This window comes from Carassius auratus, chromosome 5 (genome assembly GCF_003368295.1).
Source record: "Carassius auratus strain Wakin chromosome 5, ASM336829v1, whole genome shotgun sequence".
Classification (NCBI taxonomy): Eukaryota; Metazoa; Chordata; class Actinopteri; order Cypriniformes; family Cyprinidae; genus Carassius; species Carassius auratus.
This window is the reverse complement of record NC_039247.1, coordinates 15,772,780-15,799,856: the sequence shown is the minus strand read 5'-3', so window position 1 is coordinate 15,799,856 and position 27,077 is coordinate 15,772,780. Positions and strand designations below refer to the sequence as shown.

Genomic DNA, 27,077 nt, shown 5'->3' with positions numbered 1-27,077 from the left:
TGCCTTTAATATGTTTTTCAACGGCTCTGGGTAATGTCACAGCTTCCAAACGCTCTCAACGCAAAAGCCTATTCGCGCTCGTGATTCTTTAGCTCCGCCCACACGTCACGCCTCCAGCCGGTCGTGTTTTTCCGGGAAAAATCAGTACAGACTATCTTTCTCTGATGAATATAATAAAACTAAAGACTTTTTGGATTTATGAAGGATGCAGTACTACTCTATAGATACTCAAGATTAACAGGAGATTGAGTGAAAACGAGCATTTCTCCCCCCCTTTAATATCTTATTTACCCCGTATAGGTGCATATTAGTTCCTAACGGTAAATATTTGTAACATTTGAAATGGTAACGCCATTGACAGATTTTGTAAATTTTTATCTGGTTGGTGTATGGATGTATAGATTTTGCATTGGAATGTAATTTTTTTTCTATAACTTTTCTTTATTTATAAAAAATGCTCAAAAATTAGGGCAGGAACATGCTAGACAAATTAGAGGTTTTTAGCTATGAAGTTCTGCGATCTTCATGTATGTTTCCTGTTGTTTTAGGTTTTTGTTGTGATGGAAATGGCTTAATTTTACAATTCTTATGAAAATTATTAAATAGGTAAAGTTATGACAATAAAATATAAATAGATAAATAGTGTAGATAGATAGGGTGTATCATTTACATTCAGTAACAAGCTGTAACAAATTGCATATAATATCCATAAATTGAATAAACTTCTTATCTTTTGCAGTTTTGTGCTGTGATTCAGCAACATTTTTGTATGGCTTTTGTAGCTCTTGGTTGCAGTATGCAAGAATCACGGCCCATCAGCTAATAATTTCTTCCCCTTAGTATGGTCTGTTTACAATATTTCACCAGCTAGAAATGACTTTTTCTGAGTGCAGTATCTATAAAACTGATTTATCAAATTCCTTAGTTATCATGAATGGCTGGAAAAGGTGAAGTCATGGAAATTCGTTGGTCTAAAAATATGAGAACCCTATCATTAAGTTATTAAGCAGAAAATAAATTGAGAGTGTAATTGGGCCAATTACTTTTTCAGTTTGACATACAAGTGCATCTCAATAAATTTGAATGTCGTGGAAAAGTTCATTTATTTCAGTAATTCAACTCAAATTGTGAAACTTGTGTATTAAATAAATTCAGTGCACACAGACTGAAGTAGTTTAAGTCTTTGTTTTTTTTTATTGTGGTGATTTTTGCTCACATTTAACAAAACCCACCAATTTGTTTACCCCTTTGACTCTTCCTTTCCAAATCATCTGTCCAGAATATTTTTACACTTCATTTCAGCACCCTGCTGAGGGCAGAAGAGGGAGATGAGCAGTTGCTGTTATGTGGCCGTCCAGTGCTGACAGTGTTTGGTGTGTCTCCATATCTGTTCTCAAGTGTCAGACTCAGTGGTTCTGATGAGACAAACAAAGGGAGGGAAAGAATGGGAGCACATTTTTAACAAATAGGATAGGATCTGGAAGAAGGACGCAGCTGTGGCTGTTACGATGAGTCCGGTGAGGCACGTAGGTATGGGGTTTGAGGAACAGTGTAGTGTCGATTTTTCATGAAGGACACAGATCTCATTTCAGACAACAGAGGGAAGGGCTTCCTGTCTGCGTGCCTGAAAAGAGAGCAGTGGGTCTTCCCTTCCATGTTGCTGTTTGAACTTGTTTCAGGATGCATGAGCTGTGCGATAAACTAAAGCTTAGGCGGTTAGAAGGGGAAAACACTGCAGTATTTTTTTTTCACAGCAGTCAAGGAAGAGGAGTATTAAAGGGTTAGTTCACCGAAAAATGAAAATTATGTAATTAATAACCCGCCCTCATGTCGTTCCAAACCTGCAAGACCTCCGTTAATCTTTGGAACACGGTTTAAGATTTTTTAGATTTAGTCCGAGAGCTTTCTGTCCCTCCATTGAAAACGTATTTATGATATACTGTCCATGTCCAGAAAGGTATTAAAAACATCATCAAAGTAGTCCACGTGACATCAGAGGGTCAGTTCGAATTTTTTGAAGCATCGAAAACACATTTTGGTCCAGAAATAGCAAACATTACGACTTTATTCAGCATTGTCTTATCTTCCGTGTCTGTTTTGAGAGAGAGTTAAAAACACAACAGTTCAATGATATCCAGTTCGGTGGGCCGACTGATTCAAGCTGATTGAAGAGCAACTTTGACTGAAACAACCATTCAAATTGGTTTCTTGAACATGACAATGAGTTCACTGTAATAAAATGGCCCCCACAGTCACCAGATCTCAACCCAATAGAGCATCTTTGGGATGTGGTGGAACGGGAGCTTCGTTCCCTGGATGTGCTTCCCACAAATCTCCATCAACTGCAAGATGCTATCCTATCAATATGAGCCAACAGTTCTAAAGAATGCTTTCAGCACCTTGTTGAATCAATGCCACATAGAATTAAGGCAGTTCTGAAGGTGAAAGGGGGTCAAACACAGTATTAGTCTGGTGTTCCTAATAATCCTTTAGGTGAGTGTATATTAAGCACATGACACATTTCCATTCCACACCTCCAAGAAGTCTCCAGGAAAACATTGGCTTTCATTTACACATGCAATTTGATCTCAATGTGTGAAATATGAACGGTTGACCAGCATGAGTGTGCAGCATTCCCTATACTCCTGCACAGTCAAGGGCAAACAAATGTTCATGGCTTACATTTTTAAGAGGAAGTTTCACAGGAGACGGGAATGTTTACTCCATTTGCTTTCCCCAGTGTTTCTCATTTAGAGTCAGTCTGATATTTTCTGTCTCTCTCTGTTCAAGGCATGTTCCCTAAATCCCTCTGCCTCCTGTCTTCCAGTTTACAGATCTTGACAGACTGGAGGAACTTGGCAGGATTGAGGGTCACAAGGGATGTTGCCGAAGCCCCACAACAATGAAGTTCCGCAGCAGATCCCAAGGTCGAACATGTCCGGTTGTATCAAGTCACAACACTGCTGAGCATGACCATGTCGTAATGAGATTATGCTCTTTTATGGCCAAGAGTGGATCCACCAGTTCTAATTTCTTTATGATAGATTCTTTCAAAAGATCAGAGTGAACTAAAATTGTTTACTTAGTTCATTTATTTTTTGAGACGTTCAGACATATGGAGATCAGTTTCATCCTAACGTTTGAAGTTAATGTCTTGATGATGTCATTTTGAGCAGGTGGAGGAAGCCACTTGGAGTCTGTTGGGGAAGACGATGAGCTTATCGTAGAAAATGGGGATACGGGAAGTGACGCTGCAGAAAAACAAGCAGGAGGAGGACGCAAACACTCCCTCCCACAGCAGCTGGATACAGTGGGGGTCCGACAGGTTGCTGCAGCATTCAGCTCATTCCTTTTCATTTTTGCCTTATTCAGTATAACTTAATGCCTGGTTCCAGTTCCTTCTGTTACAATGGCCCAAAACAAGAATCATCATGTGACCCAGACTTGGCTTTTCCTAGGTTTCCCTTAACTGTGCCAATTACAGTGCTCTTCAAAAGTTCATTTTAAGATGTTTGAATAGTTTAATTCTCACCCCAGACCTTCATTTTTTGTCATATTTCAAGTATAAGCCTTCACACAAGTAAGGCATAAAGTACAGTCATTTTAGCTGAAATATACCCTAAAAGACTGTGTAAATATATAATTTCACATATTATATAAGGATAAAAAACATAGGAAATCAGTTTCCGGGGCAACTGTCAAATAAACAGGTTAGCATCATTATTTAATAAAATATGAATGCTTCTATTGACCAATCAGAATCAAGCATTCCAGATTCTGCGATACGCCTAAATATAGTATATTATGTGTAATGTAATAGTCTCAATTTGTTGGCTTTTTCTTCACAATGACATTAGCACAATAGCATTTACATGAACTTGCTCTCAGCTGTTGCTTTTAAAGTGACTTACAAATGAGGGAAAACATTTACAGAGCATTTCAAATGTATGACCACTCACAGTTAAACACAATGCTTATTTTATGAACTCATCGTTTATTCATAACCTCTTTTATCATCCTCTTCAGGAATATCAAATTGTGAAGAAATGGGCTCGTTCCCTGAGCACTGTTCAGGTGGAATCTCCATGGCGGCTGGCACAGCCATCCATAATCTCCAACATTGTCCTGATGAAAGGACAGGGCAAGGTGAGGGAGGCCCTGCACCCATCACAATACATGCTGTCACCATGAGCTTTCACATATATAGCATTTTGAATAAAAAACAAAACTGCTTTGATCTTGTTGGTTTTTGTTTATTTTGGGGTGATTCACTCTCTGAATCATATTGTAATGAAAGGGATATAGAAGTGAGCAATGAAACCTCTATATCTGTATACCAGACACATCACAACCTGTGCTATTGTAAATTTAGGCTCACAGTGATGTGTCGTTGAATGTGTCTAGGGTCTCGGCTTCAGCATTGTTGGTGGGCAGGATTCAGCCCGTGGGAGGATGGGTATATTCGTCAAAACTATTTTCTCCAATGGAGCCGCTGCAGCAGATGGGAGGCTGAAAGAAGGTAGATGGACACTCCTGATCATGATACAGTAGCTCTAATGTATTTTGAAGAGTTGTCATCAGAGTTGTTGGACTTCATCCACATAGCTTGAGGATTTTCATTGTCTTTGACTTTTATCTTGAGCTGTTTCTCTGGTGAAGGATTCTTTTTTGCACCTTTCAGGTGATGAGATATTGGAGGTGAATGGAGAGTCTCTCCAAGGCCTCACACACCAGAAGGCCATTCAGACTTTCAAGGTAAACTGCTCAGTCACGCACTGAAACACCTGCCGTGGTGCATTAAACCTCAGAAAAGAATGAACTCTGGTCTGTAAATCTCAGGCCCATTTCTTTGAATTATTTTTAAAGTTTCTGGAAGAAAATAAATTCCTAAGAATTCTTAGCTGTTTGTCCCACTCAGCATCTAATAAACAAAGTTTTTCCTCTTTTCAGCAACTGAAGAAGGGAGTAGTTACCCTCACAGTACGGACCCGTCTGAGAAGCCCAAGTCTTACACCCTGTCCCACGCCCACCCTGCTCAGCAGATCCAGCTCTCCAAACTCAAATGCCAGTGGTGGGACTCCAGTCCCTGCTAGCTTTGAAGATGGGGACTCTCGTAAGGGTCCTGGTCCCAAAGATCGAATTATCATGGAGGTTACACTGAACAAAGGTACAATCATGGCATTTTGATAAAACAAACACAGTGAGTTGCAGAGAGGTACACTAACATTTAAAAGTTTGGTCTCAATAAGTTTATTTTTATTTTTATTATAACTTAATACTCTTAAATAAATTAATACTTTTTTCCGGCAAGGACACATTCAATTGATCAAAAGTGAGAGTGAAGACACTTATGATGTTACAGATGATTTTCATTTTCAAAAGCTGTTCTTTTGATCTTTGTATTCTTCAAGGAATCCAGGAAAAATACTTTTCACTGTTTTAAATTACATTTTAAAATATATTATATTATTCTATTCTATTATAAAATATATGATGTTATTCTAAATTGTAATAATATTTCTCAATATTAAATTTTTTGATTGGAGATGTCTTTCAAAACCATAAAAAAATCTTACTGACCCTAAAAATTTGTACAGTTGTGTATACAAATTTAGCAAAAACTAACAGTAATAGTTTTGCTTATTCATGTGTACTGTGTTTGCTGTTTGCATGTGTACTTTTACATGTCATTGTTCTGGGAAGAAAACAGTCTTGAGAATTAAACATTAGGCCTGTATTAATTTAATAATCTGGTAAAGTATATATACCCTCCAAGTGCTGTTCTCATTATTTGAGTTCAGTTAACATCTTCAGTTCAGGGACACCAGGTAATTCTTTGACATGAAGATTATTATTGCAGTGTCTATGCATATTTAAATTACAAATACCTAAGTCTTTTAAATCAAAGACTCTGGGCTTGATTTCCCTTAAGTTCAGTAGGAAATTTCACCTCAGCAGTTGTTGAATATGTCTAATGAACTAATAAAAGTTTCACATCTGTGATGACAGAATATTTCAAATCCCTTTAAACAGATGAATAGGGGACACAAATCTCAGCAGTGCTGTTTTTGTGTGTGTTTCAGAGCCAGGTGTGGGGCTGGGTGTCGGTGCCTGTTGTCTAACACTGGAAAACAGTACACCTGGGATCTACATCCACAGCTTGGCACCAGGATCTGTTGCAAAAATGGATAGCAGGCTCAGGTAGACCTTTGGTTATATAGCGGTCATGTGGATCCCATGTAGATTCACATGTCACATATACAGTTAGCTGAGTGGAAAATTTTAATTCAGTATATCTTATTCAAGTTTTAAGTTTGTCCGTTTTTCAGTGGTTAATCAGGGTAAAGAAATGGCTCAAAGCAATTTTGCCTGTAGTTTAGGTGTGCCTCTAAAATAAACCCCACATTATTGCATATTTCTTAAAAAAAAAAAAAACTGACAATACATTTATAAGAATTTTTCTTAACGTAGTTAAGAGTGGATGATTCTGGTTTGTCCAACTTGGCAGACATTGGAGCCCTCTGAGCAATCATCTTAAATTCTTTCAGTTGATTAGAGAAGGGAGCTTCAGGAATAAGACCCCACTAGGGAGAACAATCACATAAATCTTCATTTTCCCTGCAGAACGCACAATGTGTCTATCTCTGTCCACCTGTTTGTAGCAGATAATTTTTTGAGTGTATAAAATTTCCAGTAAACCTCATTTGTTCTTAGTTTTTTGCATGTGTGTTTGTGATTTGCTGGAGTTTGTGTCGTCGCTCCTTTTTGGATAAAACGCATCACAGACTGAAAAAGAATGTGCGGTAACACCCAGAAACCCCTGAATAGGGTCTCTACGGCAGGAGACTGAGGTCTTGAATGTTGGATCTGTCTGAAGAAAAAGATATGCTATAATACACATTCAGACATGACTTATTTATTTATTTAACAACAGATGCGATTTTTACAACAGATGCGACAGGGTTGACATTTAAAATATCCTTAAACTGCATGCATCAATGGTAATCCCCGTTATCATATGACGTATATTATACGCTATCGTTAATTGGTCTAGAACCTAAATATATTTTGGATGTGCATGTTGAATATAAACCTAATAAATCGCGTAGTCGGCTAAAAATATGTACGTTCACTCCAAGCATGGCAAGACAGCGTTAAGTTTAAAATAACTTTTTGTATTTTGTTATATTTTAAAATGTAATTTGAAATGTAATCTATTCCTGTTATGGCAAAGATTAATTTTCATCAGCCATTACTCCAGTCTTCAGTGTCACCTGATCCTTTAGAAATCATTCTAATTCGGTGTTTTGCTGCTAAAGAAACATTTCTTACCTTTATTATGAATGTTTTTTTTAGTGTTCAGTTTTTATCAAATTCTTGATTTTATGACTTGTGTGTGTGTGTGTGTGTGTGTGTGTGTGTGTGTGTATCAGTCGAGGAGACCAGCTCCTGGAGGTGGACTCTGTGAGCCTGAGACACGCAGCGTTGAGTGAAGCCTATGCTATCCTGAGTGAATGTGGACCCGGCCCAGTCAGCCTCATCATCAGCCGACATCCAAACCCCAAAGTAAGAGCCAAACACGTGGAACCCCACCATGCTATCTTATGTAGCCTTAGAAATTGAAGTATTTACAAACTATCATTTCTTAGACAACTGAGAATCTATGGTAGTTAACAGTTTAGTTCAGAGGGAGCAACTTTTGTCAGATTATTGCTCCATGAAAATAAAATACTTGGAATATTTTGATGTCTATTGAACTAGTAATAATGTAAATGCCCCCTAGTTTTAGAACCTGGTATTAATTGATAAATAAACAGTGTGGTGATGTGCTCACACTCCTTCAGTCTCAAGGACCTCTTCCTCTGCCAGACGGGTGCAAGTGGAAATCAGAAGCACCATCCACCTGTTAAGTTGTAATTTGCTCCTAGCATGAATCATTGAAGCCCGACAAAAAAGTACACAACATTCCTCTCCCCCTTCTGCTAGCACAGCCTAGTTTCCATCCGCCTAACGAATCGAGATGTTGAGAAATGTGCGCTGGGGTGGGGTACAGCGGGAGATTTTGGTGGTTAGATTATGCTGACTGAGAAATGAGAGCCAGCGCTAATGTGCCGTGAACAGAGCTGTGTTAGGACTAGCTTAACACTTACCAGGTGACAGAAGGTCAGAAGCCTTTATTAAAGGGTTATTAATTGCTTAAATCAGCACCTGACATATAATTATATATATGTGTGTGTATATGAATGTCATCAGAGTTCTTTAATGTAAAATGTCAAAAACAGAATCACACATTTCTTAATGTTTTTGTATTTGAATGTTTGAATTTGATGTTTTGTATTTGAATCATGATAATTTGAATAAATAATTTTAATACATAAATACATCTCTGATAGTAAGGTAAGGCTGGTATGGGCATACAAATGGTTATATGAGGTTACATTTAAAGTTGAATAAAGCAGAATTATGAAGCAGCTTATTCTGCTTAAATGACAGTGCCGCCTGGTGGTCAGAAATGATTTTTGTCATTTGCCTCATTTTAAAGTAAACACTGGATCAAGATATGATAGTTGATATTTAATGAAGACTTAGGTTATAGCAATGTTTTCCCATGGTCAGTGAGATTCAGTGGCTGAGTGATTTGTATCATCATCTCTCACTTGAAGGTGTCTGAACAGGAGATGGATGAAGTGATCGCTCGCTCCACTCACAGAGACAGTCATTCTTCCCACACACTCGGTAAAGTGCCTGTTTTGTTCTGGTCTGACTGTGACCACCTGTTATCATGCTTCTCATGGCTTTAAAAGCCACAGGGTATAGTTTAAAAACAATAAAAACAAATATTAGTTACATTCTGAAAAGCTCTGGTTTGGCTTTGATTTATTTAGTTTTCAAATACTGCTTTGAAATTCTGATGCAGTAGTCTCTGAAATCAGTGGTTTGTGCCTCAGCAAGAAATACAGCATACATTTTCTTTGCTCTTTCACAGGCCTGCCGTCCAAGAGTCCATCTCCCACTGTTAAAGCCAAGCAGGGTGAGGGTAATCCTGCTCTCAGCTGGACCATGAAGAGATTCCTAGAGCCAGCCAGCAGGGTAAACTACAAGCTTTAGTCTACAGAGGACTCAACTTACATGAGAAAATAGACTTATCAAATCCATAAAACATTCCTAGAGTTGAACTGAATTTTAAGTACAATGAAACAAGTATTCAGACACTTAAGTCACTGAAGATGGGATGAAAATGAAGGACTTTGCATTAAATAACAAAATATCAAACTGAGAGGTATTTATTTTTAAAGACCTATAGCAAAAACACGCTTTTCAAGCAAACAGTTTACAAAAACTTTTTCTTTTTGCTGTATTTCAATTGATAAAGCAAGATACAGTACAGACCAAAAGTTTGGACACATCTAAAAACTATGAATTAACATGTGGAATTATATATGGAATTATATACATAACAAAAAAGTGTGAAACAACTGAAAATATGTCATATTCTAGGTTCTTCAAAGTAGCCACCTTTTGCTTTGATTGCTGCTTTGCTCACTCTTGGCATTCTCTTGATGAGCTTCAAGAGGTAGTCACCTGAAATGGTCTTCCAACAGTCTTGAAGGAGTTCCCCGAGAGATGCTTAGGCCCTTTTGCCTTCTGTCTGCGGTCCAGCTCACCCCTAAACCATCTCGATTGGGTTCAGGTCCGGTGACTGTGGAGGCCAGGTCATCTGGCGCAGCGCCCCATCACTCTCCTTCTTGGTCAAATAGCCCTTGATGCCTTCAGTGTGACTCTACAATTTTCATAGTCATGAAAATAAAGAAAACTCTTTGAATGAGAAGGTGTGTCCAAACTTTTGGTCTGTAGTGTATGTTGTCCAAAATTAAGACGACCGACTTCTTACATACACTAAAAATAACCTTTAGGTGGTCAAAATAATTAAAACCATCCCAGAAAGGTGAAAAGGAAAAGTGTAGGTTAGTTCTGAAAAATCTAGCATGATTTGTTTGCAGAAGCTACTTGGTTTTGGTTAGGGTTAGGTTTAGTCCCAAATACTTTTGAGGCGTTGTATGCACACTACTTAGTGTTGATCTTCAGGTTTGAATTTTGTGTCTTAATCTGACCCTGCAGCAAGGCTCGTTGAGTTCAGAGGCAGAGCTCTCTCAGTATTTCTCAGTTCAGGAAGCACCCAGCCAGTCTTCCCTCTCTGAGACCATAGCGATGGGATCCAGTGATCACAGTAGCAGGAGCTGTAATACGTCTATGGAGGAATCAGCAGCACCTCAGCCTCATGGTAACATTACTGAATCTAAAGTGTCATGTTGATAAAAAATGAGTTACAGTTTCTCACTAGAGTGTGTGTTTTTCTGTCCTTTTATGGTAACAGTCTATCGGGACTGCTCCTATAGAGGTTCAGACAGTAGTCCCACAAGCCCAGAATGTTGTAAAGCCTCTGGAGGGGCTGGTCGCACTGCTGACATGCCCCAGCAGGCCAGCGTGGGAAGCAGCCCGAGTTCTGTACGTAGCCTACTTCTTCGTCAGCGTCGGGTCATTTGCTATGAGGATGAGCCTAGTGATGACGAGACTGACATTGGCCCCTTCCGTCGCCTTCTCCGCGGGGTCTCGGATGGCGACCACCACCAGCACCAAGAGGAAGACTCTGGTATTGTAATAGCCACGTCATCTCTCGAGGTTGATGATGAAAGCCAGGATAGCAGTGAGAGCCACAGGCAGACTGGAAGTGAGCCGGCCACTCCGCTCTACGGAAGCTCGCTCGAATCTGAGGAAGGACCTAATGGCCCGGCTGGTGCCGAATCTCCCTTCACGCCCATTCGCTGTATGGAGGAAGCTGGAGGACCAAACCTTGGTGACAAAAAAGAGCCCCATCACGAAGGGCAGGAGGTCAAACGCTCACCCAAGCTGGAGCACAAAGCCGTGACTCGTGTCAAGAGCATGATGAGCATCGAGTGCCCCAACCCTCCACAAAGAGCCAAGGGCGAAGAACCGACTTTACTCCCAGCAACCACTGCCCAGGTTACACAGAACAGCACGCGGCCGCCCTGCAGGATGCTGCACTGTAAGAAGGGGGAATCCAGTGAGTTGGCAGGGGTCTGCACCATTGAGAAAATAGTGCTCCAGCGTAGTGAGTCAGAGTCTTTTGGTTTGGATCTGGAGATTAAGTCCACTCCACTCAAGGTGCTGATCACAGGGCTGAGGCCAGGAGGTGTGGCGGAAAGGGTAGGTTGGAAATTGTGAATGTTTTGATTAATGAGTTTTAACATTGAACTTAGGCTACAAGAAAGTCTTTTTGAAAGAAATTGACCAGAGTTAAAAGATATCGGGTTCTGTTGATAGTTCTCAAATGTTCATTCTTCCACCAATGCTAACAGAATATCATACTAAAATACTCTGCCCTTCTGATTCACTGGTGCCAAAACTTGACTACTGAATCCACAGCCCAAAACAGCAAAATTACTAAATCATCTATCATTACTAGATCAACTGTCATGAGCATTTATTTTTTTTGTTAAATAAAAACATAATGTACCCAGTGTAGTCTGGTTTCTAAACAAACAAGTCTTTGATATACGGTATTGTTAGGACCAGTTATTGAGTTGCATTCATGCCACCTCTAAACAGAAGAGTCATTATATTTCTATAACAGACCTTTTGTAATTATGTATGTTTGAAATGATCTCATCATTTGGAAGGTAAAATGCATACATTTAATTATGTATTTATTTCCATTATTAAAAAATGTTAATGGACATGTTAAGGTGCAGAGTTGTTCAATTCTTTACGATTTCCATCCTCACTGTTGAGATGATAGTTGGTGTCGGATAGCTGGTTGTGCTTAGAGGCATGAGCATGAGATATTTACAGAATAAATCTTTCATGTCTGTTCCTTCAGGAAGCCTCAGGGAAGATGAGCGTGGGTGATGAGATTGTAACAATTGGTGACACCCCTGTGTGTACATCCACCTATCAGGAGATCTGTGACCTCATGCACAACCTGCCAATCACGTTGACCTTAGAGATTCAGAAGCCAGTCTCAGGTGAGTTGCAGTCAGCATCCTCTATCTATTGCTTCCCGGAGTTATCCAATGATAAGTCCATAATAGCTTTGGTGTTTTTTTTTTCCCATTTACAGTCTTGTTCAAAATAATAGCAGTACAATGTGACTAACCAGAATAATCAAGGTTTTTAGTATATTTTTTTATTGCTACGTGGCAAACAAGTTACCAGTAGGTTCAGTAGATTCTCAGAAAACAAATGAGACCCAGCATTCATGATATGCACGCTCTTAAGGCTGTGCAATTGGGCCATTAGTTGAATTAGTTGAAAGGGGTGTGTTCAAAAAAATAGCAGTGTGGCATTCAATCACTGAGGTCATCAATTTTGTGAAGAAACAGGTGTGAATCAGGTGGCCCCTATTTAAGGATGAAGCCAACACTTGTTGAACATGCATTTGAAAGCTGAGGAAAATGGGTCGTTCAAGACATTGTTCAGAAGAACAGCGTACTTTGATTAAAAAGTTGATTAGAGAGGGGAAAACCTATAAAGAGGTGCGAAAAATGATAGGCTGTTCAGCTAAAATGATCTCCAATGCCTTAAAATGGAGAGCAAAACCAGAGAGACGTGGAAGAAAATGGAAGACAACCATCAAAATGGATGGAAGAATAACCAGAATGGCAAAGGCTCAGCCAATGATCACCTCCAGGATGATCAAAGACAGTCTGGAGTTACCTGTAAGTACTGTGACAGTTAGAAGACGTCTGTGTGAAGCTAATCTATTTTCAAGAATCCCCCGCAAAGTCCCTCTGTTAAAAAAAGGCATGTGCAGAAGAGGTTACAATTTGCCAAAGAACACATCAACTGGCCTAAAGAGAAATGGAGGAACATTTTGTGGACTGATGAGAGTAAAATTGTTCTTTTTGGGTCCAAGGGCCACAGGCAGTTTGTGAGACGACCCCCAAAATCTGAATTCAAGCCACAGTACACAGTGAAGACAGTGAAGCATGGAGGTGCAAGCATCATGATATGGGCATGTTTCTCCTACTATGGTGTTGGGCCTATTTATCGCATACCAGGGATCATGGATCAGTTTGCATATGTTAAAATACTTGAAGAGGTCATGTTGCCCTATGCTGAAGAGGACATGCCCTTGAAATGGTTGTTTCAACAAGACAATGACCCAAAACACACTAGTAAACGGGCAAAGTCTTGGTTCCAAACCAACAAAATTAATGTTATGGAGTGGCCAGCCCAATCTCCAGACCTTAATCCAATTGAGAACTTGTGGGGTGATATCAAAAATGCTGTTTCTGAAGCAAAACCAAGAAATGTGAATGAATTGTGGAATGTTGTTAAAGAATCATGGAGTGGAATAACAGCTGAGAGGTGCCACAAGTTGGTTGACTCCATGCCACACAGATGTCAAGCAGTTTTAAAAAACTGTGGTCATACAACTAAATATTAGTTTAGTGATTCACAGGATTGCTAAATCCCAGAAAAAAAAATGTTTGTACAAAATAGTTTTGAGTTTGTACAGTCAAAGGTAGACACTGCTATTTTTTTGAACACACCCCTTTCAACTAATTGCCCAATTGCACAGCCTTAAGAGCGTGCATATCATGAATGCTGGGTCTTGTTTGTTTTCTGACAATCTACTGAACCTACTGGTAACTTGTTTGCCACGTTGCAATAAAAAATATACTAAAAACCTTGATTATTCTGGTTAGTCACATTGTACTGCTATTATTTTGAACAAGACTGTATGTCTGCTCATTTAAATGTGACGCTGGACCACAAAACTAGTCTTAAGTGAGAAAATTTCAAAATTGAGATTTATACTTCATCTGAAATCTAAAAAATATAAACTTTCCATTGATGTATGGTTTATTAGGATCGGACAATATTTGGCCGAGATAAAACACACAAGGAGAAATTTTGAAGACTCACTCTTTTCCATGCAGTTACAAGGAATGGTGACTGATGTTTCTTAAAAACAGAAGATAAATTCACTGTAACAGCACCGTAAAACTGGTTAAATATGACTTCTGTCACGGAAGAAGTAGCTTCTAATAGTACACATCCTACGGACTGTTTCTGTGATGCTTTTGCATCCATGTTGTCTCTGTTCATTGTAATTGAAAGGACATTTTTCCACACATTTTTTTGTTCTTATTTTTTTTTGTTCTTATTTTAAAACAAGGGGTTCGGAACCACACAAAGGATTTCCTTTTTGAATTAACAGTTCCTTAAAATATAATTTTATAAGATGTATTCCCTATTCTAACTGACTATACTGATACTGATCCCAATTTACAATTTTGACAAGCTAATAATCAGCATTATGAATTTGCTATTTTCAAGAATAGTAGTCAATGCTGTGTTATGTATAGTGTCATATTGCTCTAGATAACTTGTTAAAGTATTATCCACATTCCCAACTCCCTTCCCTCAGACTGTGGTGCTCTAGCAGATTTAAAGCTGTTATATGTAAGCTACTAATTGTTTAAACAATATAGCAGTATAAACAGGTCTTGTACAATATATCCTTTACTAGAGACTGTTAGCACAGGTAGAATTGCCACTGCAATAAAGAGATCAGTCTGTCTCTTCCCATGCTGCCTTAAAGAGATAAGAGTACTACGGGCTTCCCCTTTCTGGCAGTACCCTTCTCCAGCTCAAAGGGAACTGCAGGCTCCTGGCTATTTGTCAATGGTGACTATTGATTACTTTACTACCGTAGCCACAGTAGTTGTGTAGAGTAACAGCGCCAATGCTTCCTAGAGGCCATTAGTCAATTAGAATCTAGATTTGGTGTTATTGCTCTGACTGCCACATTCAAATTTTAAATGAAAGATGGACTAAGATATTCATACAATTTTGGTCAAAACATAACTCAGATCCTTTGAATCTGATCATGCAGAGCAATAGCCTCAATAAACCATTTAGCGTTATATAGTGTGTTAATATATTTGTCATGTATCTGTTTTTATATGTCTATACCTGCCTTCATCTGATGTTTATACTGTATGTGACTGATCCTTTTCATCATATACATTTGCGCATATGCTCATATACATTTGCGCATATGCTCGTATACATTTATGTAAGCATGAGCATTTATCAGCTTTGTGTATATTGTTTAGAAAAACATGCACTCAATTAAGTTGAATGCACCACCAGACCTTTTTCAGTTATGCCAAGTAAAATACCCTTTGAATGCAATAAACATTTAAGGAGATGATGCCTGTTTTATATTTGTCTGTTTAATCGTGAATGGAATATTCAGAGGTGTCGGTAGAGTAAAACTGAGTACAGTCTTATATGCTTCTACGATGACAGTATTACATCATCAGAAAAAATACAAGAATCCTTTTTCTGTGGATTGTCTTTGTATTTGTAAGGGTGAGAGTGAGACTCACCTTTCTCAGAGAGGTTATTTCATAGTAGTCCAAAGTTTCCTATGGAGTTTGGCTCTGGGGTGCTGACTTTGAACAGCAATAATGAATAACAGAAACAGTGAAATATCAGACTATGAAATGAACTGCAAAAGTACTGCTCTGGGTTTATTTTTAGTACAGTTTGAAGATAATTTTTTTTTTTTTAATCCATATTGTATTTTTGTCCATATTTGCAGCTGTAGATCGACTTTCTAGCCTGATTATGTCCTCTGGCTGTGAGGGCTCATCTAAATTGGAGGCACCTAGACCTCCTCCAGAGGAAAGGAATCATGTGGATAAAACTCTAGTTGCAGCCCAAGAAAGCCTTTCATCAGAGACAAATGTAAAACAAGCATTAGCAGTCCACAGCAACAGCACTAAAATTGATGATGTCATAACTGAACAGAACTCGGAAGAAATCAAAGAAAAAGACAAAAGTGTCTTGGGTTCTGCAGATGCAAGTGCAAAAACAGAAGAGTGTAGTGAAGTAGACAACAGTGGGACTGCAGCTCAATCACAACCTAACCCTCAGGATTTCTCTGCCCTAGATGTGGGGAACAGCGACTGCCATTTTCCTATAGGAAATAGTTATTCAAGGAACTTAAGTAATCTGGGAGAGGACATTGTCCCTCTAGATAAAGGAGATGGTGAGAGCCCAAGCATGTACAGTCTGGTGAAAGATAGTGACTCTGCAGACAGTGCTGTTAAAGTAGGATCATCTCAAGGTCGCTGTGACGGTCCTCAGGACACTGAATCAGATGAAAAGCAGGTTGAGCTCTGTTTCAGGTCGGTCAGTCAGCCTGAAGTCAGCAAATCAGAGGACAGCTCTCTGACAGATAGAAAAATAATTGAAAATAGCCAAATTGTTGACAAAACACTTGCTAGTTTGGATCTCCACAACCCACCTTCACTCAAAATGCAAGACAAGGACTGGCAAGAGAATAGTCATTCTGTCTCTGAGTTACCAGACCCACTTTGCCCTCAAGTTTCAGGTGATGATCTCTTAAATGAGGATAATGTGCATGCTCCCACACAACATGAGGCAATTTATGCATCTCATAGAACACAATCAAACTGCGAGACTGATGAAAAATGTGAAACTATTTCAAAATCTGTTGAAATCTGCCAGACACTAACAGGTGTCACTTATCCCACTGTTACTCAGAGCAACTGTCATGTCACCCCAAGAAGTCAAGAAAGCACAACAAAGTTGCTCTCAGATGCATCTCTGTCAGTAGAGAAACTCAGCACTGGACAAGTGCCACTGGGATTGACTGTGCCAGAACCCAAGGCATTCAATTATACCAATGGTGAAACTAGTGGGCAGGCCTCCTCTACAGTTGCTCCAGAAGACAAGGAGAGAGAGAAAGTCCTTCCTATACTTGACTTGAAATCATCACTCTCCCAAACCCAGAGTAAATCCAACTCTTATTGTATCAAATCTTTGGGAACTAAATCCCCTAATGACACCCCTGCTTCACCCCTCAAAGTTGATGATAAAAAGTCAAATGCATCTTCTAAACTCAAGGGTCTAAGTATTAAGAGTAAATCCAATGATCAAGAAAAGTATGTGTCTAGATCGGCCAGGGTGGAATGTCCAGGAGAGAAAAAAGCTCCCAGCTCCCCAAGTCAGTCTCCTAAACTACTCTCCAAGAGAACCACACCAACCAGTCCTAGATCCACAAGAACGTCTGAGAGGATCAGGGTTACTTGTAAAACTGACCAAAGTCAACCAACCGTGTCCAGTGTCTTGAAGTCAAATTCCATCAACACCGCCAAAGAAGAACTCAAGCCTTCCAAGAAGGAGCAAGCCGCTGATTTATTGGAGCAAGTCTCAAAATCAGAGGTCACTGTCGTCAGCACTCAAAGAACTTTCATTGAGGTACGACTTTCATCCTCTTCGTCTACACCTGTGCTTACACGCAAGGAAGTTGTGAATGCAAGTCATTTAAACTTGGCCTCAGTGTCGGTTGATCAAGTCGAGTGTAAGGAATCCAATTCAGACTCATCTTATAGAAGACACACAATCTCATTAGAATTAACCAATTCTTCATCTAGTTGTTCTCAGCATGATGGTACTAGTAAAACAATTGAAACTGCTGAAAAGGTGTATTGTAATGGCCAGGAAGAAAATCTCCTCAGGAACTCGAATAATAAAGATGGTGCTTCTCGTCTCAAAACAAGCAAATCCAAATTTTACCTAAGGGGACTAGACCGCAGGAGCTGCTCTACAGACATTAGCTGGTCTCTTGACCCAAACCCCTTCTCAGTTCGTCAAAGAATCCAGTCCTTTGAGAATCTAGCCAGCTTTGACCGATCTGTTGTAAAGTGTATAGACATACCGTTTTATGCTAATAACTCAAAGCCACCTCTGAACCGGAGGTTATCTGGGTATGCTGGATCCGTTAGCAGTCAGTCCGGTGACAGTCGTTCTTTGAGGAGGAGTTTCAGCTCATGTGTAGACCATTTGAGTTCAACCCCAACTCCACCATATCCACAGAATTCCACTTCAGTTGTCACCATCTCTGAATCAACTCCTCCAAACCGAACCACAGAAGCTGTTATGAAGGAGAAGGTGAGAAACGAGGCGTCTCAGAACCGACCCACTGTACACACACCACCAGTACTGCGCTCCCGCAATGCCCGCACACATGGAGGCCTGTCGCACTCCAAACTGAGAGAGATACGGGCACTGAGCATGCCTGACCTGGACAAGCTGTGTACTGAGGATTTCACCAGTGACCCTGGAAATGTGATGTTTAAGACGGAGTTGGAAATCCACCCTCACAGATCCATACACCCAACATCACTCAACCTGCAGTGCACTGTGGTGACCAGGGTGAGCAGTGTTGACACTGGGGTTCTTGGTTCAACCAGCAGTGGGGACCAACATGAAGGCCAGATCACAGGGCTCTCATGCTGGACTATAAGGTGAGTGAAGACCTGTTTATAATGTGCAATGAAAAAAGTTCATAGTAAGTGGATTACAATAGCTTACTAGTCCTCCAAAGACTAACTAGTTGACTGAGTTTGCCTTTTTGGTTTTAGTATTTTTATATTTTAGTGGTGCTTTATGTTATTGTTAGAGTTCAATATCTCAGCACATAATATGTATTTGCTTATTCCAGTGTGGTGTTTTGAGACACTGCACAAATGTTCCTGATGAAAACAACTTTCAGTTTATTCAGCAAGCTTTGGTTGATAACATTTCCTGACTAGGACAAAAACAGTATTACAGCTAATATTGCTGTTGTGTATCTTCAACAGTTTGAAAGACCTTGAATCTTCTCCTTTGGACCAAAATAAAGTGCAAGATGTTCTGCGTTCCCTCACGACCAAAGTGGATGTGACAAGTCTCATACAGGAAATAAACACTCTTTCAGAGGTCAATTATCTTATCAGTATTTTTCATGTTCCATAAATGTAATAGAAAATGATTTGTTTACATATCAGATTGTTTTAATGTCTATTTAGAAAGCTAATGTTTTAAGTATAAAAATGATCTGACGTTCTAAAGTTTATTTTTAAAGAATGGGGAAAATATGGCTTCAGATAGCAATTACAGAAATGCCTTTGTGTGGGCTTATTAATATTTATAATACTCACACCTTTTGGTTATTTTTATCAGTCTATTTTCCTAACAGAACAGCCATTGTTAATATGGACCCTATTTATAGCTTTCTATATTCCATTTGATAAAAAAAAAAACAATCTCAGTTAAGTTAATCTTGTATTGCATGAATCTTTTTTATTTAGGTTAAAGATGGCATTTACTTTGTGATCTTAACCAAAGAGCAAGGATCTGGACTGGGCTTCAGCATCGCCGGAGGAGTAGATCTGGAGCAGAAATTTATGACTGTAAGCTCTTTTTTTCAAGCAAAACTGAAACTTTTTCTTTAACCTGTTAAATGTCACCCCGTCCCGTATACGGGACGCCTACCTTGACTATACTATATTACAATCAAATTTAATCTAATCTTGACAAACTATATATCGTTGGAAAGGTCTAAGACTCCCAAATATATATTATACCAATATTTTTTGTTAAAAATTATGTAGGAAAAGTAATAGATTAATTTATGACAAGAGTGCACCCTCAGAAATCTACATTACAAAAGGAGCTTTGACCTTTGTTTAAAAATAAGACTTCCTCGTTGCCTTTTTCTCTATCACATTTTAGAAATCATCAGAAGTTATATATCACTTGAAAACATAAAATCTCAAAATTCATCCTTCAAAACCCATTTTAAAATCAGACATTGCATTACCATGTAAATGGCACATCAAAATCATGTTACAAAATGTTTTCAGACATGAAATATAAAAACTTAGGTGTGTATCATGCACATTCAAGTCTATCTTCAAAAACATGAGTGACAGTTATCAGGTTAAATCGATAAATTAAAAAATCAGTAGCCATTATTTGTAACATATATAATTATACATGATCTCCCCCTTGTGCTTTTTAAAGGAACGGAGTAAAAAAAAAAAAGATTAAGTTAATTAACTAAACTAAGTTTAGAACTGAAATGTAAACTGAAATTTCATTTGTTGAAGGTCCATCGGGTGTTCACTCGAGGGGTGGCAGGCGTGGAAGGGACCATTCATAGAGGAGACAGAATTTTGTCAATAAACGGGACCAGCATGAGTGGGATCACACACGGAGAGGCGCTGTCCTGCCTTCATCAGACCAGACTGCCAAAACAGGCATTGGTGATCATCCAGAAGGGCAGGAACACTGAGCCAACATCACCTAAACAAGAACTTCCCCTTCATACTGGAATCTGTCCCACTCCAGGTCACAGAGACAGCAGCAGAGAACATAAAACAAGTGAGCATCTGGAGTCATTGTCACTTCTGTGGCAAAGATTGGTCTTCAACTTATTGGCTTGGGTTTTTATAGTGTAAATAACTTGTTCTGTTCCTAATTGGCTTCTTGGTGTGTAGTAGGTGTGGAATTGAGACCAGACGGGGCTTTGAGTGTGGAGTTACAGAAGACTACGGCTGGTTTAGGGTTCAGTCTAGACGGAGGCAAAGCATCTGCTCGTGGAGATCGACCTCTCTACATCAAACGCATTTTCCGTGGTGAGTGCTCTACACAAACATTTCAAGACATCCACTAGGAGGAGACAAAAGTTATAATATATGTATCGAGAGAACACTTAGCTCATCTCCAAGCATGATAAGACAGAAAGGTTCAGGAAGAGTGTAACGTTCAGACTGTGTGTTCTTTGTCACCATTCAGGAGGAGCTGCTGAACAGTCCCGGGTCATTGATGTCAGAGATGAACTTCTAGCCATCAACAGCTGGGCTTTTCAACGCCTGGAACATCATTAAAACTGTCTCTGAGGGCCCCGTCCAGTAAGTCATCAGAAAACCCAGGACTTCAGTATGACCCGGTCTGATCTGTGGTGGACTCTTGTTGTACATAGACTTTGTATTTCTTTTCGTAAGTTTGTTATCGGATCTCTATGATGAAGAACCTGATGCACATTCATTTTTATACAAACCGAGGCTTCTGCAGATTTGTGGTAGACTCACATATGCGGGTTTAATATGCACAAACTTTGTGCTTGATGACTTTTTGAAGAATTCTCAATGATATGTTAACAACTGCATCCCTTGTGTAATATAATTTAATTCCAATATTGTGAAAATTGGTTTATAAATATAGCTATGCTTATACGGTGATAATGCAGACCACTAAAGAGTGTGTTCCCATTGCCTAATCTAATGGATTACAGTAGATCAATGTACATATCAAATTCTGTGTGTATCATAAAATGAGTGTTTGTTTTTGACTGGTTTATGACTAATATGGATTTGTGGAATTATTCTTTTTTCTCTCTCTGTTCTCTGTTTTACTGGTATTTTTATTGTTCCTTTTGATGATTGCAATTTTTGGGGGGATTTGGCATTTAATTATTTCATCTTAAAGCTAAAGTGTGTACCACTAGCAAACACTCCTATCACCCCATCTTTCAGGCCTTTTTACATAAAACAGGAAGCTGTACCCCAGACCCATGCTATTGGTTAAAGCACAAGATGACATGACAAAAAAAAAAACATCTGTGAGAAGCCACCATTTTTACACTTGCTTCACCTTTAAATACTTGAATTCAATCAGGTTATTAACATTTGAAATACAATCACAGAATGAAAAAGCATTGTCACCTTAGCACAGTTTAATTGGAATGCAGTATAGACTTTTACAGTTATGATTATGTTTGATCCTTTTCTTTCAGCTGTGAATATTGTCACGTTTACCTTCTGAGACTTTCAATAGAGTTGTCTCCCGGATAAAATGTATCAGTGTTGTTGTTGTTATATTTTACTAGAATTTTCTTTGTTTAAAATATTGAGGCTCCCACTTATTTTATTGTAATTTAATTTTGCTGCGTATTAAGCACAAGTGTATGAACTATAGTGTATATGGAGAAAAAAAACAATTATGGATATATATATATTTTTGTCTATCTAACTTTCTGTTCTGCCCTTGCGAATAAAGACATCAGATGTTTTTTAAATGTGCTATTTTACTCATGCACCAAATTTTGCCTGTCGGAGTTATTTATATGAATCTGCATATTTGTGCGAATTCTCCATTTAATATGCAAGTGTTTGCAAATCTTTGCTTTCTTAGGCAGTTATCTAGGTTACTTGTTATTTGTTAATTTCCTTATTAATGAACACTACATGCTCTTACTGAGAGCCACAACAGGTTGAAGTGTTTGGTGCTAAATAACTAATTGACATGAATGCAAAAGCTCAATTAGAGTAAATACATAAAAGTTTGAGGATGTTTTTACAAAGGTTTGTTACACTGCAAATATTGCAAGTGATTTTTTGCCTCACTGGCCATGTTTTTTTTTTCATACCTGGCTCTGACATGAATATAGCATTTGTCTCATGCAATTCCTTATAATATTCCATGGCTGTTTAACCATTACAAAATTATTACATTTACACTACTGTTCAAATGTGGGAGGGCTGTAAGCTTTTTTAATGTTTTTTTGCTCACCAAGGCTCCATTAAAAAAAAAAAAAAAAAACAGTAAAAACTGTAATATTGATAAATGTTATTACAATTTAAAATAACTGTAATGTAATTTATTCTTGTGATGGCAAAACACATTTTTTTTTACTCCAGTCTTCGGTGTCACATGATCCTCCAGAAATCACTCTTAATATTCTGACTGGGTGCTCGAAACAATTCTTATTTTTATTATCACTTGAAACTTGAAAACCCTAATATTTCTATGGATACCGTGGTGTTTGCATCTCTTTCTTTCCAGTCCAGATGGTGGCCACAGTCTCCTGGGAAGTGCTGCCACCTCACTCTACCTGCTAAGAGTTCAGTGATCATCAGTCTCCTCCATCAACGGCCCTGTTTTCTGTGAATGTCTTTCTATGATTCAGCCATCACAAAATGATCTAAACATGGAAACTGCAGCTGTTGTGACTGTCTTGAGTTGTAGCTGCTTTCTCTGTGCCAGGAGACTGGATATGCAGGCCTATCATAACACAGTTTGACGTAACCATCGTATTAACCATTTGTAAACAAAAGCATAAATATTACAAACATGGATACTACCAGGCGTCGATGAGAAATGCCTAGCTTGTATGTTCCCTTTGTTCTATGGAGCTATGATTATGACGGCACTTATGTAAGGTGTAGAAAACTGTTAGCCTAAGGCTACATGAGTTCTACTGTCATTTAAAACAAAGCAGACACTTGTTAAGATCTCACAGTTTTAGTTCTCACCCATTTCCTGCCCTCCGTTTAACAGTTATGTCATCAAAAGCTACAAAAACAGTGTGATATTCCAGTCAGCATAAGAAAGCTTAACATATCACACCTTGGCTACATACTCCAAAAATATACATTGTGTGTGTGTGTGTGTGTGTGGCTTCAGGACTGCAGTGAAACCTCTGATAGATAACCTCTGATAGTTTTTGGATGTGACATTTACACACATCAGACAAAGAATAGAAATAGTTACTGTGTGGGTGGGTTCAAACCCTGTGACCGGACAGTTAGAATGGAAAAAGTGCGTAGGCTTAACATAGAGGAGGTCCAAAAGACCACTAGATAAAATCTAGTAGCACACACACACTAAATGTTTCTTTATTTATGTAATGGATGAAGGTTCAATGAAAAAACAATAATTCACATGTTTTAACACTGAATGTTATCAATGTGTCAGGAAAAAAAAATTGCTTGTTTACATTTTTGTTTTTGTTGAAGGCTTGTTTTCTGTATAGTGTGATTTTAGCACCCCGGATAGAGTAATATATATTAATATAATTTTTGAAGTAACTTGCTTTTTTTTCTTTTTTCTTTTTTTTTTTTTTTTTTTTTCTCTTGGGAGCCCTGTGCTCCACTCAGTCTCCTTTGTTCCTTTTTCAAAGAACGACTTCGCTGTCATTCTGCAAATTAACTTTCTATAAAATCTCTCCTTTTTTTTCTTGACATGCTCTCGTTGGACTTCAGAACCTCATATAGAGAGAGTTTTAAAAATTCAGATTTCTGACCTTTTGTTTACACAATGAAAGTCAAGAACAGTAAAAAATTTTAAGACAAAAAACATTAGTGCTGAAGTTTTTGAGATAAGATTTTGAGATACCATGCCCTCACATAGCTATGGTAAAGCAAAACGAAATTGTGCAGAATTACAAAGTGAGGATGATAAAGTTTCATGTTTATGGGGAAGTTGTGGCCTAGTGGTTAGAGTTTGACTCCTAACCCTAGGGTTGTGGGTTCGAGTCTCGGGCAGGCAATACCACGACTGAGGTGCCCTTGAGCAAGGCACTGAACCCCCGACTGCTCCCCATAAATGGCTGCCCACTGCTCTGGGTGTGTGTTCACAGTGTGTGCGTGTGTGTGTTCACGGTCTGTGTGTGCACTTTGGATGGGTTAAATGCAGAGCATGAATTTTGAGTATGGGTCACCATACTTGGCTGAATGTCATGTCACATATTTGTTTCTAGGGCAGAGGTTTTCAGTTGGTTTTGCTTCGTGATCAGTTAACATCAAGTGATGACCCAAAATAGTATTAGTAAAATTTATACAGATAAGACCATAAATTAAAAATTGGATTAATATCACCTCAAAATGCATAGGGCCAAAAGTATGCAAAATATTAACATACTGAAACATAGCTTAAATAGGATTTTTTTTTTTTTTTAAACGTCTTGGGTGATTTACAAGCCTAAAACAGTCACTAGACCAAACATCATTAGTGTGCAATATATTACCAGACAGACAGATGAATACAAAATAACATAGACTATCTGAAGCTGTCTGATTGTTGTTGTTTTTTTCAACTTGGAAATAGACAGAAACATCGATATATATTTCGCTAAAACAAAGCAGTGAAGGCTCCCTCTTAAAGGTCACGCTGATTTACAGATGATCACGAACTTTAAATGTGAATCAAAACTTCTTGAGGTTGACATTCAGATTTGTGTCACAGGCAATTCTTAAACCAATCAAAATAATGAGATGAGTTTGGAATTTATAATTTATACAATTTGGGCTTGCATTGTATAAAGTATTGAATCATCTAGATCTGTCTCTTCACTGTGTGTCACCGAACAGTGGTTCCTGCAAGCTAAGCTAATGGATTACATGACTTGCAGTCTTAGATATTTGGAATACCTGAGTCAGTCTACAGGGAGGGAGGGAGGGGAAATGAGATGAATGAATGAATCCCAACCTCGCTAACACATTAGTCATCCATGCCTATTGGTTAAGGCTTGGCTCTTTGCCATCTAACTGTGACCTCATTGCACATCTGGGATCTAAACACTCATTCAACATACTGGTTTTGAAGAAAGGGAGATAGAAAGTGACCATTTACCTTTTTGTGAGACATCAAGTCCCAGATTGCTAATGTTATTCATGACAAAAATATTGCAGAAGTGAACCACCCAAATAAAAAGTGGTCCCTCTTTCACACACACCTTTCCTGCAGAAATGTCAGGATATTTATAACTGATTGTAATTCCCATTATATACCAGGGCAATAAATCTTCCTAAAAAAAAAAAGTTTATAAATGAAAAGATTGGAGTATTTCATATAAAAAGCCAATTTCCTGGGCACTATTGATAAGGGCAAATACATAAAATATGTGTCATATATAATATGTATATTATATATAAGGCAAGCAGTCCTTTGAAGCAGGAGTGACTCCCAAAACGGACCCCCTACAAATTCTGCTGATCTGAGTTCTGCTGAAGACAAACAACACATCCAATGCAAAACCTTTAATGTGGATGAAGAAAGAGGATTATTGGTAACTTGGATGCATCTAGCCTCTTAAACACAGTTTATCTAGTATGCAGACCTGATAATATAGAACACCAGAGGACATATGTACGCTCACAGTAATCAACTGTTTGACTAACTGTGAAATTAGGATTAATGAATCGAGTTCAGCATGGAGTCAACTCAAACCCCCCCTCCCAAAAAAAGAAAAGGAAATTCTCTCCTCTCTGTCAAGCTGCTATAATAGCGTTCATTTTTTCTCTCTTTTTTCAAATTCTCCTCTTAACTTTAGCCAGCTGGCAGTAAATATGTGTTTGTGCATGTTTGTTTTAGCACGGTGCTTCCTGGAGGGATCTATCAGCAGAATCCCCTCCAAAATACGTTGCATTGAAATCCACCGGGGCTCTTTTATCACTCTCATAATGGTGAAATCATCGAAAGGAGCACTGAATGATGAGTTGATGGCGGCACAGAGAAGATCATTAGCGAAGTTCTGCATTGCACATCAGCAGCGTTGATTCCAATAACATCACATTGAGATGAGGTGCCATTTAGGTGAAAGAGAAAATGATGAGTGTGCTTGTGTGTGTATTCATCAGAACATGCACTAAATCCTCAATCACACAGTGTATGTGGAAGGGGGAAATACACTGGAGGCTCAGTACAGGAAGGTAGACTGCCACTGCAGTCATCAGCCGAGGACTTGCCTGCTTCAGCACAGCTGGGCAAGTGTGGTCTCCTTGAAGCAGCTCCAGACTGGTGTGTCACCAGCCAAAGTCCAGATGGAGCTGTTCATCAAAGTGCCACTAACACAGCCATCCATCTCCAGGCTGGACGGGCTACTGTGGCCTAAACCGGGCCCTCTACAGCTTTTCCTCTCTGGTGTGAACAGAATCTCAGTTTCAATCATGAAAATCCTTGATGCTAATTTAGAAAAACTAAATAAAAATGAAATGATGGTTATTTATCGCCAGTGATGACTGTTTGATAAGAATGTAATCAGCAGTTTCCCTTTCACAAAATGTACCACAGTACAGTGATTAAAACCAGATTGTCATATTCATTTACCTTGTAAGGCTATTTCTATGAACGTGTAAAAAAACAAAGCTATAAGCATGTTCAAAAAACATTTTGCTAGTGTTATTATACACATTTATCCTGTTGGGAGAAGACATGAAAATTGTAAAGACTGGAATGAAGCTGTTCAGTGTTCATAATGTTGAGAAGAACGACGTGTGCAAGCACAGTGAGAGACGGGTGATGATGAACTGTGTTGTGATGTGTTCCTATTGATTGCATGGCTCATTCCACAGACAGTTCCGTAGGTAAAAGCTTTATTGCGCTACAGACAAATTGCAAAGTTAAAA

The 27,077-nt window shown here is 38.7% G+C and overlaps 1 protein-coding gene across 5 annotated transcripts in view; it reads left to right on the top strand.

Annotated features, from left to right (window-relative positions):
- LOC113077974 (PDZ domain-containing protein 2-like) overlaps positions 1-21,967 on the top strand; it is a 62,517-nt gene extending 40,550 nt beyond the window's left edge. For 4 of the 5 annotated variants that reach the window (XM_026250244.1, XM_026250231.1, XM_026250253.1 and 1 more), the window contains 19 exons: positions 2,828-2,927; positions 3,177-3,325; positions 4,027-4,146; positions 4,405-4,519; positions 4,682-4,755; positions 4,951-5,167; positions 6,084-6,201; positions 7,434-7,566; positions 8,664-8,736; positions 8,987-9,090; positions 10,120-10,282; positions 10,376-11,226; positions 11,900-12,044; positions 15,638-18,371; positions 18,708-18,825; positions 19,197-19,298; positions 19,998-20,271; positions 20,388-20,525; positions 20,686-21,967. In XM_026250244.1, the coding sequence (XP_026106029.1) occupies positions 2,828-2,927; positions 3,177-3,325; positions 4,027-4,146; positions 4,405-4,519; positions 4,682-4,755; positions 4,951-5,167; positions 6,084-6,201; positions 7,434-7,566; positions 8,664-8,736; positions 8,987-9,090; positions 10,120-10,282; positions 10,376-11,226; positions 11,900-12,044; positions 15,638-18,371; positions 18,708-18,825; positions 19,197-19,298; positions 19,998-20,271; positions 20,388-20,525; positions 20,686-20,777 (5,820 nt within the window). In that variant the 3' untranslated portion in view covers positions 20,778-21,967. The remainder of the gene's footprint in view (positions 1-2,827; positions 2,928-3,176; positions 3,326-4,026; positions 4,147-4,404; positions 4,520-4,681; positions 4,756-4,950; positions 5,168-6,083; positions 6,202-7,433; positions 7,567-8,663; positions 8,737-8,986; positions 9,091-10,119; positions 10,283-10,375; positions 11,227-11,899; positions 12,045-15,637; positions 18,372-18,707; positions 18,826-19,196; positions 19,299-19,997; positions 20,272-20,387; positions 20,526-20,685) is intronic. The other variant, XM_026250236.1, reaches the window with a different exon arrangement.
- The last annotated feature ends 5,110 nt before the right edge of the window (positions 21,968-27,077 follow it).